This window comes from Centroberyx gerrardi, chromosome 21 (assembly GCF_048128805.1).
Source record: "Centroberyx gerrardi isolate f3 chromosome 21, fCenGer3.hap1.cur.20231027, whole genome shotgun sequence".
NCBI classification, from domain to species: Eukaryota; Metazoa; Chordata; class Actinopteri; order Beryciformes; family Berycidae; genus Centroberyx; species Centroberyx gerrardi.
In genome coordinates this window covers 18,240,908-18,257,972 of record NC_136017.1, presented here as the reverse complement: position 1 = coordinate 18,257,972, position 17,065 = coordinate 18,240,908, and the positions used below count along the sequence as shown (strand labels likewise).

Sequence of the window (17,065 nt, the reverse complement as noted above, 5' to 3'; positions counted from 1 at the left end):
TTTACTGGGATCTCTTCAAGAGGAAGGAAATCAAAAGCTTCCAAGAAATGAAGGACCAATTTGGCTTAGCTAATCAGGACTTTTATAGGTATTTGCAATTGTGACACTATCTAGAGCAAATTATAAAAAAGGATAATCTGGGTGGGACAGAAATGGAATTGATTAAAGTTTTTATCTCAGCATATAAATCAGAAACAGGGAAAAAATTAATATCAAAACTGTATACAGGATTGGAAAATTTAAAAGGAAATGATACATTATATATAAAAGAGAAATGGGAGAAAGAGGCAAATATTGTGTTATCAGTAGAAGAGTGGGAAGAAATTAATAATATACAGTGGAAAACCACGTGCTCTCTATCCTGGAGAGAATACGCATGGAAAAATATCATACGGTTTTTTATAACGCCTGCACAGAAGAAATATTTAGATATAGGTATGGGATGCTGGAGATTATGTGGAGAAAATAAAGCGGATCACTTCCATGTTTTTTGGGGTTGCCCTTTGGTTAATCCTTATTGGTTAGAGCTTAAGAAATGTATGGAAAAAGTTTTAAGGGTAAAGCTTCCACTTACTTTTGAGGTATTATACCTGGGAAAAATAAACAAGGCACTTGAAAGATTTGGAGACAAATATATGTTTAAGATAATGTTAATTGCAAGTAAAAAAACTCTTACTAAAAACTGGTTGAAAATAGAGGTACCTAAGGTTGAAGATTGGATTGAGGTAATACATAATATATATAAGATGGAAAAGCTGACTTTCTCCTTAAGGTTGGAACAGGACAAATTTAATAGAATTTGGGAAAACTGGATTGAGTACGTCACGCCAATTAGATCTGACTTTACATGATAGACACGGTAATACAGATGTGAAAGATGTGAATCAAGATTCCCTATGTTCAATGCTACAATGTTCTACTATTGTTTTTGGAACTGTAATACTTAACTGACTCTCTATTCAAGAGAAAATGTAGTTATAGATACAACTGTTAAAAAAGAAAAAGAGAATGTTGTTATCCTGTACTTTTAACTAGTTTTAACTTTATGTTTCTTTTTCTTTTATTTATTACCCTTTTATTTATTTTATTTTTTTTGGAAGACCAAGAGTAGATGTTGACGTCTATAGAAATATAGGTTATATAAGTAAATATATATAAGATTATATGGAGATATGTTAATACAGATGTAAATGGATACAGTATATATAGAAATTGGTCTTCTATTGTTCTTATTTGTAAAAAAAAAAAAAAAAAAATGTAAAAGACAATATAATTACAGCAATAAGTGATTTTGTCAATGTTTCAATAAAAAGAAATTTGAAAAAAAAAAAAAAAAAAAAAAGACAAAATTTGGGAGCACAGAAAGAAATGTAGGGGCGCACTTACAAATTAAAAGCGGCAGGTTTTAACCAATAAATAAAAGAAATATTTGTTTTTGAGTCGTGCCTGCGTGACGAGTTTCAGAGCACTAGCTTTAACAAGCTCGCGGGAATTCGTGAAAAACAATTGCGACGCCCCCTTTTGACCGTTTTTAAGGAAACTTGTATATATGGGTTAAACCACTTATGTTAACAAATCTACTGATTTCACGAAACTGACATGGAGTTCTGGCCAATTATATAGGTGGCCATGATTTTTTGCAAATTTATTTGTTGATAACAATGGCCAAATGGTTCATGCGATCGGGTTGGCTTATAGTAGGTTCAGTAGTAGGTTCAGTCTCCTGAAGCTGTCTACCAATTTTGGCGCAAATAGGACAAAAATTTAAGTAGTCTATTGGGAAAAAAACTGTTTTCCATAAAATACAAAATAGTGGAAAATCAAGAAGGCGGACATGGGAAGCTCCCATGGCAAAGTTGTACATCTAGGACGCCCGGATGTGGACAAAGTTTGGCATCAATTGGAATTGCGGTATAAGAGTTATGGACCAAAATGTAAATATGTGCACTATAGCACCACCATCTGGAAAATATGCATGGGCTGCCTTGCCTTAGTAGTGGGGGCCATAGGAGCCTACCTGACAAATATGGTTGCTGTAGGACTTACCATTTCTGAGCTGCAGACACTTTTAGCAGAGAAAAAGAAGAAAGAAAATTCCAGCAATACAATAGGGTTCCAGCACTTATGGTGCTTGGACCCCCAAATAGTAGCATCTTGCACACCTTGTTGTGAACACAATAACTCAAGAACAATACATGCTAGAAATGTCACACTTACACCAGATGTGTAAGTAAATGATCTGATTAGATACATTTGCATATTAATGAGGAAAAACTGATTTTCTTGAAACTACTATAACTCCTTAATGCTTTAAGATACAGACTTCATATTAATACTACACGTTTTATGAGAAGAAAAGTATGTTGACGTAGAAATATTTGCTAATTAATGCATTCATTAGCTTAATTAATGACCTCATTAACATGGCTGGTTATGTTTAATATATCATGGTGTTTATGGCAGGACATTAGGCAGCTCAAGTGTCTCTTGTTGAGGCACGAATGGCAACAAGGACAAAATCGTCATCCTCCTCTTCCTTGTCCTCCTCTTACTCTTCCTCCACCTTCTCCTCCTCCTCCTCATCCTCCTCCCTCCAAATTTCCTTTGTGACAATATTGGCTCCTTTCTTATTTGTGGATATGAGCAAGTATGTTCAAGTATTGACTATGATCACTTGAGGGATTTGATATAACTGTGCCAACCATCCAAAACCTAAAATACTTCTTTTCAGTAACACTCTACTTGGTGCTCATAAGCCATCATAAGGCATTATAAACACATTATGAGTGAATGATCATTATTATAATCAAAACATGATATAATAAGAACTATGTGGAAAAAATTGTGGTTAAATACTTTACGCGCCAACTGTATAGTTAATAACATGATATTAATCTAAATGTAATTTTCTTATGTTTATCTGGTGATGATATTGTAAGAACAGTTTATCTCTGCTTCTAATGGGATTATCTTCTGCTGGTAATGTATCAAGTGTTTCTGCATTCTCACAACACAACCCAGACGCCTATCAGTTGCTCAGTGGCAGAAATGAATTGCTGTTTGCATTTGTGTTGTAGTGTAATGGATTAGCTGGGTCGCCTTCGGTGTCAAAGCTGCCTCAAACAGTCCAGACGTTGACCATCGCCGCTGGGACTGACTGGGATTTACCTGAATCTGAGGCCTGGAAAAAAGTCCCATGCTCTGCTCTGTGTTTTCTATTGCTGTCTGGCCTGGTCTGGTCCTCCTATTCCAGCAGCCCTTATTACCCACATAATGCTCACTTCAGAGCCCCATTACTCACATCCTGGCATTTCAGGTAAACAACAACGTAGATGATGTAGTGCATAACTGGAAATGGGAAATGAAAACTTGCTGTTGTATCAAAAAGTCAAGCACATGGTTTTTGTGTGCAATGGTGAGAAAATATGATGTGATGAAAATGTGACACCCCCTGCTGACCTGTTGTCGTTTTGTCTCTAATTAAAATGAATTTAAAAATTGATCCTGAGATCAATATTAGATTAGATTTAGATTAGATTAGATTAGATTAGAATTTTAATGAAAATGGGGGAAACTGGATTGCTATAGCAGCAAATGGTAATAGGATACAAGGAACATGCAAGGAAACAGGATATAAATAAGAATAGAGCAAATGGGGATGATATAAACATACTCAACTGACAATTCCAGTCCTCAGACAGTTATGTATAACAGACAAATTATATATACTGTAGGTCCAAAATCTTCAAACTTATCCTTTAAAGTCACCTGTGTGGCCACTGTGTGGCACAGTTTGAGAAACCTTCTCATTGATTCTCAATGCTACGGATTTACTGTATAGTTTACTTAGTGTGATTAATAATTCACCAACAATAAATGGATAAAAAATGAATGCATTGTATTAATAATTAAAAAAGGGAATCATTTGCTTGCCTGCTTCAACTTATTGAAAGTTAAGCGGTGATCCAGCCAACAGCCTTCTCCCAAAATAAACTTTTTAAAAAAAATTTTTTTAATCATTTTTAAAATGCAATGAGACAACCACTGAAGTTAGGGCTACTCTTTTGTTAAACTGGCTAGCTGATATATTCCACAAGAGTCTGTCTATCACTTCATCATTGCTAACTTGGTAGCATTATTTTCTGATGGAGATCAGTGAGAAAATTAATTTGGAGATCAATGAGATTTAGATATTTTGTTAATTTGAATGATTTCCATTCATGAGCGTTGAATTATTGAGGTCATACTGTAATCTGCTTTTGCATCATTTATCATTTTCTGTCATCCTTTATCTGTATTGAGAGTTATGTGATGATCATTTATTTATTCAGTTGTTTATTTATTCAAAATTGATGAATTAGCTAAAGGCTTTTGTCATATACTTTGTTACGATGCTGTTATTGTGGTTGCTGCTGTTGTTGCTGTTGTTGTTGGTATTGTTGCTGCTGTTGCTGTTGCTGCTGTTATTACGGTTACCGCTATATATTATTATCACCTTTATTGATATTGTTGATGGTGCTGTTGTTGTTGATGATGTTGTTATTGTTGTGGTTGTTGCTGCTGAAGATGTTGTTGTTGTTACTGATGTTGCTGCTGTTGTTGCTGCTGTTGTTTTCGGTGTTGTAGATGATGTTGCTTTTGATGGTGTTGTTGATGTTGTTTTCATTGCTGCTGTTGTTTTTGATGTTGCTATTGCAGATGTTCTCAATGTCATTGTTGTTGTGGTTGCTGCTGCTGTTCTTACTATTTTTGAGGTTGTTGCTATTGTTGTTGCCATTGTTCGTCTTCTCCTCCTCCTTTTTGTTTTTCTTATTGTTCTTATCCTTCTTCTTCAAATATTATTTCATAGATCAGCTTTAATCTACTTCTCTTTTGTTTTCAGTGAAAACTCAAACAGGTGAGCTGCCTTGACAGTACTTGTGTCTTAAATGCTCTATGTGGGATATAAATCGACTTTTAGCTGGTAAATTGCTGTAATTATCAAACATACCCTTCTCATTTTGCACAGTCAGACCTCATTGGCAAATTCATCCAACATTTAACGAAACCTGGAAATGAATGACAAGTGGGCCTACCACCAATGGTGTGTCCCACATTAAATAGAATAAGGACAAACAATGTGGAGAAAGGACGGTGTAATAATGGAAAATGAGCAAGAGAGGCAGAGAGTCATTACAGACAAAATTTCATGAGCCTTTTTTTGAGTGGTAGGGAGCTGTAAATTAAAGCTTTTGTGTGTGTGTATGTGCGAAAGTGAGAGCAACAAATCAGGAGAAGTCAAGAGTGAAGTTGTAAAAAAAAAGTTCAAAAGGAGCAAATGGAAAGACGTACTTAACATTTAATAATAACTGGCATTTAAAACCTGGTTATCTCTCCATAGGTTGAACTGACATTGTACATAATGATAAAAGAAAAAAAAAACAACTGAGAAAACTTAAAACAACAAACTTTTCCATACCATTGCCCCTGTTACGAATCGTTAATTCATTACAGGTAATGCTAGTAGTAAAACGGCTGCCTTTCTCTCTGTTGGAGACACTTGGTAGGTTTTATACTGTCGCTTTGTTGTGGTCCGGGGGAGGAGGGGGAGGGGAGAAAATAAGATGCAATTTACAGTCTTTCAGAGCGCGCGCTCTCCAATCATAGAAAAATGATAGCTCCATGAGACCTGTAATCAAAGTCCAAAGTGGCTCCTCAAGGATCTTTTGCTCCACTGTAAACTGGAGCGGAACAGCAGACGTCTGTTGATGCTCCAACTGCTTTACATGAATCCACATTAATTCTCTGAGGCTTTTGTTACCTGTGAAGTAAAACTCTTCCCTCATCTGTCCGTCTATACCTCCATACCTCCATCCATCCATCCATCGGTCATCAATCCAGAGCATTCACATCAGAATTAAAAGGACATTGATAAGGAACCCTGAGGAACACCTTTTATCATAATGGTAGGAACATATCCAACAATGATAAATAATATAATAATGATAAAAGCTACAAATAGGTACAGAAGTCAAGTTGAGATGGTCCTGGCTTGATGCTCTAGCAACTATTTTTAACAATCCTTCCAAAATGGGGCTCAGTGGCGTCAAGGGCACAGGCTGGAAAGAAAAGAAAAAGAAATGCCAAGTGAAGTCACTTAATAGGATGAAACAGCAAACTAATTCAGTTACTCAGTCAGTTTCAATTTGGTCTGCTCTCATGCTGCATTTATGTCATATGGGAAAGACAAGCTTCTTCCTAGAAACTACTGTTCAAGTGTAGGGATTGATATCATCATTACAAAAAATAAATTACAGTTTGTATCACATAAGTAATTTTGTGATTACAACAGGCAGGACACTACTACTTGCTGGATTTTTGGTTTGTGCTTGACATTACAATGTTTGGTTTGCTGTAAAACATGAATTCAAATGTATCATCAATGTATCATCAAGTTCATGTGTGTAAAGTGTGAAACAAACTGATCAGGAGCAACCAAATTCTACAGAAAACTTGTGAAGGTGTGAACACTTCCAAGTTGTTGCTTTTAACTGCCAACTCATTGTGATGGTTATTTCCATATTCTATATTGGCTGTCACTCAGAGCTACATAGAGAAACAGTGACACTCTGTGGCATGTATTGATTACTGCGACATCTGACTCTGAGTACCTTCATGAACTATTTTCTTCCATTTTTTCATTTTTTTTAATGTTATTACATATATACCTTTTCACCAATTTCACTAAATTTTGGTCAATCAAATGCATGGAACAACACAGAATCCATCCAATATAATGTAGTCTGAATGCTACAGATGGGAAACATCAATGTGAATCTTGGTATCAGATTGAAAATTGATTTGACCTGATGCAACATAATATGAATAAACTGAATATATGTTTGTGACAGTGACATTGACAAAGGGAAATTAAAATACTTTTAAATGTGCTTTTTGGTACATTTAGTCATTATTTGTGTATTTCCTCTTCATTTGCTTACCCATTTGTCTTGTGAATCTTGACTGTCAGCCTGACCTGGGCCAGGAAATGCTTGCAAGTGTCACGGCTCTTGCCGTGACTCTAGTTTTCCTTGTGTTTCTCTTTGTTCCCTGCCCCCTGTGTGTCTCCGCCTCCCTGGTTTGTCTCTCTGTGTTTGTCTGTGTCTGTTATGTGTGGCGTGAGCGTGGCTCCCTCTCCCTCCCAGCTCCTGGGCTCCAGAATTACCTACACACCTGAACCTCATCGCTCATCACCTCCAGTATATCTACCCCGGCGTACCTTCCATTCTTCGCCAGATTGTTCCACCAACTCCGTGGTAGACACACTCTCGGTCGCTCTGCATTTTCATGTCTGGACTGTTCTTGTGTACCTAGTTCTGTACGTGTTGATCGTATCTCTCCTGTGTCCAGGATTTCCCTATGAGTCTCTCCACCTGCCCACGCCACACCTGCCAGTCTCTCAGCTTTCCTGCCTGTCCGCCAGCTCGCCACACATCTACCCGAGCTCCAGCCAGCCTGTTCGCTCGCCTGCTCGTCAGCCAGCCCAGTCCGGATCATCTCCTCAACTCCGACCGGCTGCCTTCATCCCACTACACCCAATTCCAACCTCCAATAAACCTTTTTCCTTTTTCTCTTACCTATTGTCTGTGTCTGCATTTTGGGTCCAAGAAAACAACCCCCTTAACAGCAAGTACTTGCAATTCCAGTGAAAATGTATGATGGAAAGTATGCAAAATGTGAGTTACATCATTATGAGGGTGTGCAAAATAACAGTATATAAATATACCAACAAATAAAATAGCCTATATGCAGAATGAAATGAGTGGAATGGCCCATTGTCCTTCAAAAATGACATGACTTATATTCTACAGTGATGCACACTATACAAACATTTCCCCCACAATAGCTCCCAGTGGACAGATACCAAAATATCCTACTAAGGGAGGAGAGAGTGTTACTCATTTCCCCAGTCAGTCTAGGGATTTGAACCAGCAACCTTTCAGTCACAAGTACGCTGCTCTGGCCTCCAGGATGCTGCTGCCTTTAAATATTAACTTAGGCCATTACGTGCGCACGTTTTATATTTATTTGCATGTTTTTTTATGCAACTCCAGTGTACATTTTACAGGCTACACCGTGTAGCCCGGTAGCATGTCCTGCTTATGGGTTAATACATTGTTACCACAAAATAGCCAACATGTTTCCCAGGGTGGGGGCTCTTAAGTATGGCAGGAGGGTGATAGGCTGTGTTAATTAATTTGTTCGCACGAATTACAAAATAATGATAATGGGGGTCATTTATTAATAATAATTAATTGACCAAAACGAGGCCACGTGGTCTATGTCGTGTGCAGGTGAAAACACCGCGTGACTCCAAGTGAAAAGTCGTGGCCGCGAAGTGTAGGATAATTTTTCCTGCGGCCAATTCCCGGGCTTCGCAGTGCAAGTAATTTATTTTATGGATAATACAATTCCTCCACAGGCCTACAGTGTTCATATGTTACATTAAAAAAGATTCAGATCTAATCCGGATAGGGACGCGAGAGCTTCAGAAAAAGTTAGCGGTGTGCTGGAAGTTCCCGGTCCATAAATTGTGCAAGGCACGGTTGAAAGCGGACGCAGGAAACACCGATTCGTTTTTAATAGGCTATGGTTGTTTTGGGATTATAATCAGCCTACAGTCTTTTTACAGATAGAAAGTAAAGTCATGATGGATATGGAAAGCCAAACTGCGGTAAGTGAACTGCTAACTGCCCCTACCGCTTTGCTAGCGAAGCATGTCCAACTTGCTGCCTAGCTAGCCCCAATTCGTGCACTTTCCACGGAACGCCAAACTCCATTCAGAAATCTGACAATTTAAAGTGGCCTTGTTTATTGGCGGCATACCTCATAAAATGCCGTTTCTGAATCGATAGGAGCCACTTTTCAATTCGGCATACCTATAATCCACCAAGCAGCACTTGATTTCAATAAAATGTAAACTTTCAAACCGCTCGTTAACTCCCACCACAGTGTATTTTGGTAGTAAAAGATTGTGGAAGTAATAGGCGAGCCAGTTCTAAAAGTTGAAATAGCGTTAAGTGCTCTTGGAGGTTTATATGTAGCTATACCGAACTAACGATTCGGAAAAGGTCTTGAGTCATTTGTTACAATGTATGTAACGTTACCTTTGCTGATAACCTTAGCCACATCAAAATGACAGATTTTTGAATGGAGTTTGGCCCTACATACAAGAGAGAACGGCGCGTACCGGGACTATAGTTCAGCTATAATGTTAGTAATGCTAGTTTATATCCAGAGATGTGGTGGAATGTTAACCCACCTAAACTCAGTTTTACCTTTTTTTTTTATTAATAGCCTGACACAAATCTTTATGATGTGAATTATAGCATTGCCTACACTACAGTAAGTAACATCAAACGGATGTAAGCTATTTGAGGATAGTTTTTTTTTTAATGAGAAAAACAAACAAACCCATAAATTAATATTTTACTGAAAATATAACAGATTTTTGTTATTCTTGGTGGTTGTTAGCCTTATGATGATCACCGACTAGATGTCATAGTGTACCCTCCTTTTCATTTAACTGCTTAACATCTCTGTTTATATCTTAGCCAACAGTATTCAAAATGTGTTACCATACCCAGGTATCACCATGTATTCTAACCTTCTATTCCTGATCAAACTACACACTATACACAGCTTGTTGACCGTCCACACATCAGCTGAGTTTCCCTGGAATGTAGTATATCCCATAATCTCAATAGCACATGGATGTCCAATAAAAAGATCCAGTCTACTGAGCAGCAGCTCCTCTTAAGTTCCTCCTATCTGTGTTCTATATAGGCTCAGAGGGTGGGCCACAGATGTACTGTTGCCTTGCTTTCACTGGGTCTTTTTCAAGTTTATGTCTTGCTGTCCGTCCCAGACTGGTACTATCTCCCCCTCCCCTGACCCCGCGTCTCCAGAAAACCACAGCAGCACCCCCACCCCCACCCCCACCCCCACCCACCACACCCCCTGCCTCGGCACCATCATCCCCAACCGGATCTTCGTTGGGGGAATCGACTTCAAGGTGAGAAATAACCACAAATTTGCAGTGTGTTATCAAATTTATTCACCTCCTTCGGACAACGAGGAGGTGAATAAATTGGTGATAATACTTCAATGTACAGTCAAATAACTGTGTGTGTATGTGTGTGTGTAGATGAATGAGAACGACCTGAGGCGTATCTTCTCTCAGCATGGTGCAGTTAAACAGGTGAAGATTGTGATAGATCGCTCAGGAATGTCAAAGGGGTGAGTTAATTATATTACTCTTTCCATATGCAATCAGTGACTGAATAACACTGCATGTGACTGCCTATGACTGCCTATGACTTTGTAACTTTGCCTTCTACGATTATTTTCAAATTTGGTTATATTCACCTTTTTTAACCTTTATTTACCAGGCTTGCTGAACACACATGCTATGTTTTTTTTCAGCAACTCTTTGCTTTACATTCACACATTTAAACTAAAAGGCCCCATAAAGTCCCTTTATATTTTTCCCCAAATGTTTCATTTTTTCCTAAATTTGAAATTGTCAGTTTTATTTTCCTCCAGATTTTATATATCTGTAAGATTGTACACCCAATAATGCCTGTAATCCCAATTTTGTCATTTTTGTCAGTATATTTATGCCTACAGTGGGCATACAACACATTTAGCTCTCAACTTTTTTAGCATTGGTACATTTAAATCTAGGCCAGAATATTACATCCATCAGAAAGAGTAGAGTTAGCATTAGGCTTTATTGAAAAGAAGACTGTCCTATGAAGGTGCACACTTTATAAAGAACGCTTCCAACACACATTGCTGCTACATACTGGTTGTGAACAGTTTTAAAGCACTTTTAAGTACTTGAGAAAGTATGTATTTTTGCTTGTTGCCTGTTCTAAATGGTTTGTACTATGGTTGTCCTCTTTCTTATACTGCTCACAGTATGTTCAATCAGAGATTGTCTCTTTTTGTCAGTATTGTTTCTTATTCTTGGTTTTTAAATTGGTCTTAACTTGAGGTAGCATTAAACAGGTCTTAAAAAAACTACTTTTGGCTTCCTGAAACCTGCAGATACCTTGTATTTGAATACATTTCTGTTTATGTTTTTATGATGGAAACTACTCGAAAGTTGTACTATTTGCACAATAATTGTGCCAAAACTTCAGAATCTGAATCTGAATCAGAAAATTGTATTCGCCAAGTACAATGTACAAGGAATTTCTCTTGGTGCAGATGTCAGCATAAAGACTAATAAGAATAAGAAAAATATTAAAAAAAGTATATACTACAATACAAATAAAAGTAACAATTCTGAGGTACTTTTCTATTATATCGAAATTACATTTTTATACCCAGATTCTGTGATTTTGTCTAAAAACCACCACAAAATGGAAAACACAGGATCGTATAGGGAGTTGCACAGTACAGTCACAGTCTTCTGCTGTTGGCTAATGGGAGCTGCCACTGTTTTGATTATGTCTTTTGATCAGATATGGGTTTGTCACCTTTGAGACCCAAGAGGATGCACAGAAAGTCCTTCAAGTAAGTAAAGTAGGCCATTAAAGTATGCTGCAATATTTTAGTTTATTATTACCTTGTGTACGTTATGTACCCTACTTTATCACCTTATGTGTTTTTCATCCCCTCAAACTGACACATTAAAGGCTGATGCAGTCTGCTTCAAAGATAAGAAGCTCAACATTGGCCAGGCGGTCCGCAAGCAGCAAGCTGCAGGACACAGTAAGTAGAGAGTCTGATACTGAAGGACCTCCGACACATGGCTGCACAAGGCAACAGCAAATGTGTCGTCACCTCCAATGATGCATTTACCCTTTGGACCAATCAGTAATTATACACTAAGTTCGGTATTCACCCCACACATGATAACCCAGACACTAGTACCTGGACTTTGACAAAACCTTCAAGAATGACGCATTTCACTTTCAACATTTTCAAAATGACACGGATTAATCAAAAGATACAAAACATGCCTCTAGGACCATAAATGTACAGCATATTGGATTTTCTGCCATTTTCAGTTTCTTGAGAGCCACTTTTCCCCCCAAGGCTTTTTCATTTATTTATCGATTGGCTGCATCATTTGCAAAATCAAGCTATATGGGACCACAAAAGATGAAAAGAAAAGACTAGCAGACAATGGCAATGGTCAAACAAAATGTATTTGCGTTGTTCCATAGGACACTTGAAACTTTGACTTTTTTCACATTTGTAGAACTTTTGCTGCAAGACAGGTGTTCTGGATTTCCTTGGTCTTCCCTCCACACCTTTGTACAATTAAAGGTTCTTTTATATTTTCATGTAATATGTGAATGATTAACTGGGTTCCCACTGGTCATGAAATGTTTGGAATATCATTAATTCATTCATCATTTGAGAGGTGTATTTCAGACAGGGAAGTTTTTATTCATTTTCTGGGACGTCAGGGAATATCAGGACTTTACAGGAATAAAGCAGAATGTATTTTCCAACTTGTTTTGCACATTCATTGCATTAGATGGTTTTCAGCCTAACTAGAGTGGAAACCAGACTGAAAAACAATATTAACAAGGAAGCAGGACAGAAGAACATTCATGGAACAGTCATGGAAGTGTTGTGACTTAGTTTTGGACAGCAGGGCCACGGTAGGAACCCTGGATTAAATAAACTAGTGCAGTGCCCGTTCAAAATGTACCGCTCGGGCCCGTAGTGCAGCTTTCTCGAGAACTGCGCGTGCCCGTACCGCTCATGCCCGTAGTGCAGCTTTCTCGAGAACCGCGTGTGCCCGTACCGCTTGAGCCCCGCTGTTGCACAGAGCGCTGTCCGCTTGTTTATTCAAAGTTTCGTAAAATTGAACGTGTCGCGTGTCCAAATTGCACCAAATCCGACACTGCACGTCCTTGGGTCCCCAGCAATACGCCCGCCAAGTGTGAAGTCAATCGGACGAACGGTTCTCGAGATATGCGACGGACACACACACACACAAACACACTCACTCACTCACTCACAGAAAGAGATTCCTTGCTTTATAGTTAGATAAGTCATTACTAAAGGTCTAGTCCACTGAGTGTTAGCTCCTCTTCAGTTCTTCCTGGCCCACAAAGTGACATATTTGTTCCTGATCGGCCCAGAGGGGGGCCACAAATTTACTGTTGCCTTGTTTCTTTCTTGTCCCAGCCGCCAGCGGCGGCCCTGCCATGCCCCCGCCGATGCCCTGTGGGACTTTGCACCTGACCACCTCCACCGGCTACCCCTACACCTACCACAACGGAGTGGCCTACTTCCACAACCCCGACATGAACCCTCCTGCTCACCACTGGCCTGTCAGTCCTCACTCATATCACACACACACTTAACAGACCTGGCTCAAACAGCAATAATAGCAATACATAATTCTTATCGGTTATTTAAAGCTGCTTGAATTACCACCACAGGGCCCAAACCCCCACCCTTCTTGAACAAGATACTGAATCCCTACCAGCTTGAGGGGTGCTGCTGTGTGCTGACCCTGACCTCTGACTTCCCTGTAGAGGGGACAAGAGAAAAGAGGATTCCTGCACAGTATCATTATTATTATTATTAGCGTTCATACCCCGAAGGGGTAGAACCCTATTGTTTTTGTGCTGGTTTATTATTATTTGTCTTCCGCCGCGGCTCAAATTGCCGTGAGCTGGAATGAGCGAAAACCACGAAACTTGGCCCAATAACTGGAAATGACTTGCAAATGCTTCCCCAGAAATATGAGCCCAATCGGCCAGATGGTGACGCTGTAATTAAGGCCAGCTGAATGTGCTCTACAACCATAAAAGACCATAAAAGTCCGCCTAGATGGATTTTTTGCTAATTTGCATAATGTGAAAAACAGTAATGTGACATCTACTTTTTGGATTTTGACCAAATCAACATCAAATTTGGCATAGGGCCTTGGGGGACTGCGATACACATTTCTATTATAAATGAGCAAGATCGGTTGAAAAACATGGCCGCCATCAACCAAAATATCTTCGCAAAGGGCAGGGCTTAGCAAATATTGGCCATAACTCATTAACCATTTGTCCGATCATCATAAATCTTGGTAGGTAACTTCAGTCCGTGTTTGGGAATAGGTCTCCCAAAGCATTTTGAGCCCGACGCCACAAATGGCACAAACGCCACAAATGTGTATCTGAAAACCCTGTGGACAGAATTTCACCAAAATTGGTGTGCATGCTCTGGGGGCAAGTATTAACCAAAATCTGAAGTGCCGTATTGATCGGTACAAGTGGGCGTGGCCTATCACATATTTGCTCATAACTCAAGATGCCTTTGAGCAATCCTGATTAAACTCACTAGAGACATCCGGCGCTATCTCCTGAACATACACAGTGCGCAATTATTGAAATGCTGCAGGCTTTGTGATGATGAAATAAGTGTGTGATTGGTCTCGCTCCTTTTTTAAACAGAATTAAACTAGCTGAAGTGACTTTGCTCACCTTTGTGAAGCCTGAAACCCGCTCGTTGCTGCTCGCGGCTTTAATTTTGGCCGATTGAGCTGCTTCCTTCTGTTGAGCGCAAAAAGGTATGAACCCTCGAATTGCCGCTTGCAGCTATATTTATTATTGTTATTATTATTTAACTATTTTGATGGTGAAGACATGCAAACAGGAAGTGAAGCATCATTTCTAAACACTTGATGCTAGAGCAACCAAATTTCACACACATGTTTGGGATGGGCCCAGAAGTGTGTCAGATCACATTTGGTCATGCTGAATGGCACCACCATCTGGTGGTCATCAGGTGGTCTGACATATTGTCATTTTTCAATGACAATATGTCAGACACCATTTCACCTGCAGTTGCAGGACTTTCACTAAAATTTTCTATCTTTGAGATGGTTATCTTTTACAAAATGATGAATCAAACTTACATTCTCACTGTCAAATCATTTGCCCCATGGGCTTGGACCCTATATTTAATCATTGTGTTTTGTATGGTTCTTTGGCAGTCTGGTTCTCCAATGATGCTCCCCCACCCTCATCAACCTGTCTATCAGCAACCAGCCTATCACCATTATCAGGTCAGCTCAACCAACTAGTGCTCCGCTGATATAGAACTTCCAAACGATGCTTGCAAAATTGTCAAAGTTGATAGTAGACTAACTTGCCAGTCACAGTTTTAATTTACTAGAAGTTCACTGGTGGCTAATGGTGATTTCCTACCCTGCCTATCACCCCATTGCGTCACAGTGAACCAATATGGTAATATGGTACTTACTGGTTTGCTCTCTCTCTCTTTAAACCCCCCCCCCCCCCCCCCCCCCCCCCAGTGCGTCCCAAACTACCTTCAATGGAATGTCCACCAGGTAGGCAAAAAAAAAACACATTTCCAGGTGCAATAGGTCAAGTCTTTCAGCCACCATGGCAGATTGGTAGTATTTTTGCATTGGCTCCACTTTCTATATGCGTTTCTCTGAATATACTACATATGTTGTTCAGACTCCAATGGCCTCCAGTCCAGTAGTGTACACGCAGCCGTCAGACTACCTGTACCAGCCCACTGATGGCGGCTCTGTCCAGCCTCCTCTGCCTGCCCTAGAGGGCACCATACCAGAGGTACAGCTTCATCAAGGAAAATCTAAAACATAAGTACAGCCATTAGAGAAGTCTTGTTTTGTTGCTGTATGCTTGCTTAACCACTGCTGCACTTTGGATCCCTTCCCAAGTGGAATTGTTTGGAAAATGTTTTCCTCTCTTAGCTGTTGGAAGGTACAAGGAACGATTGGTTGATTGAGAGTGGTACACTCTATAAATTTGTAGTGTTTGTAGTGTAGTTTGTATTGCCGATACTGATACCGATATTTTTGGACTGAAGTCAGTGATAACAATTTTGCGCTGGTATTCAATGTCATTAAATTTGACAGTTTTCATGCCAAAAAATAAAAGTATTCAGTTTTACCCCAATAATTTTAATCTTGTCAGGGTGGAAAAGCCTCTGAAACAGCATGTAGACTAGGGTGGGCGATATGGGCAAAAAATATTTTCTGACATTTTGACAATGTTGCTATTTGACGATATATGCTGACTGTGTGCAGACTGTTGCTGACCCATAGCGGCTTATGATGCCATCTTTCCTCTCCAGGATCAAATGTTTCCCCCCTCGCTGGTCCATCTGAAACCAAAGTACCACCGCTACACCAACCACAAAGACTACACCTACCTGCCAGAACCCTCCGAGCCAACAGACCCCTCCATGCTTCACACCGCCCAACCACTCATGTAGGCTGGATGTCCCCCCACCCCCTGCCACCCCCCCACCTAACAGCTTTTCCAGGGAACATGTAGGCTGGATGTCCATAGCACTCACCAATCTGATGCTGCATTCATGTCTTATGCAAATAACTCTTAGAATGACTTGATGGTTAAAACCTTTTTTCTGTAGACTTTAGTTGCTCCTGAGCAACTTTTTCACACTTAACATACACAAAGTTAGCGATGTGATCCCAAAATGTCTTACGTGATGAAAATCGCACATTTTGTTGGTTTTACTTGAAATTAATCATTGTCTACATTTGACAACAGGTACTTCCTTATTGGTGACATCAAAATTCAGCAAGTCAGAGAAATCGGGGTCCATCACTAAACCCAAAGTAGCATTAACCAGCTGAGTTCTGACGTGAACAACATTTTCAAGTTATATCTACCGTCTTTCCCATATGACTTGAATAGAACATAGAGTGCTAAATGCTAAGCTGTCAGCACTGTCGGCAGCGTGCAACTGCGCCTCCCTTCCACTACGTACTGTACTATGTACAATTGAGTTGAAAGCCAACTGCTCAACTTGCAAGCACGATGATACAACAAGAAGTGTATTCAAGATCAGTTTTCTTTGTTACAAAGGAATACTACCATGTAAGCTCATTTATTTCACAGTTCATTTTACTGTCAGAAGGGGGTGACACTGTAGATCTTCAGAGTATTAATAATACATTCATTTAGTAGGATAAGTAAAAAGGCAATACTGTTGATTTATACACTTGCATATACTGTGTATTTTTAGCTCATGGGCTGAA

At 39.4% G+C, this 17,065-nt stretch overlaps 1 protein-coding gene across 1 annotated transcript; it reads left to right on the top strand.

Annotated features, from left to right (window-relative positions):
- Positions 1-8,695: 8,695 nt before the first annotated feature.
- On the top strand, positions 8,696-16,275 carry LOC139917373 (protein boule-like). Its single transcript, XM_071906486.1, has 9 exons — positions 8,696-8,713; positions 9,884-10,054; positions 10,187-10,278; positions 11,511-11,562; positions 11,685-11,760; positions 13,195-13,340; positions 15,002-15,073; positions 15,492-15,608; positions 16,135-16,275. Exons 1-9 carry the CDS (start codon positions 8,696-8,698, stop codon positions 16,273-16,275), a joined length of 885 nt encoding a protein of 294 aa, XP_071762587.1.
- The last annotated feature ends 790 nt before the right edge of the window (positions 16,276-17,065 follow it).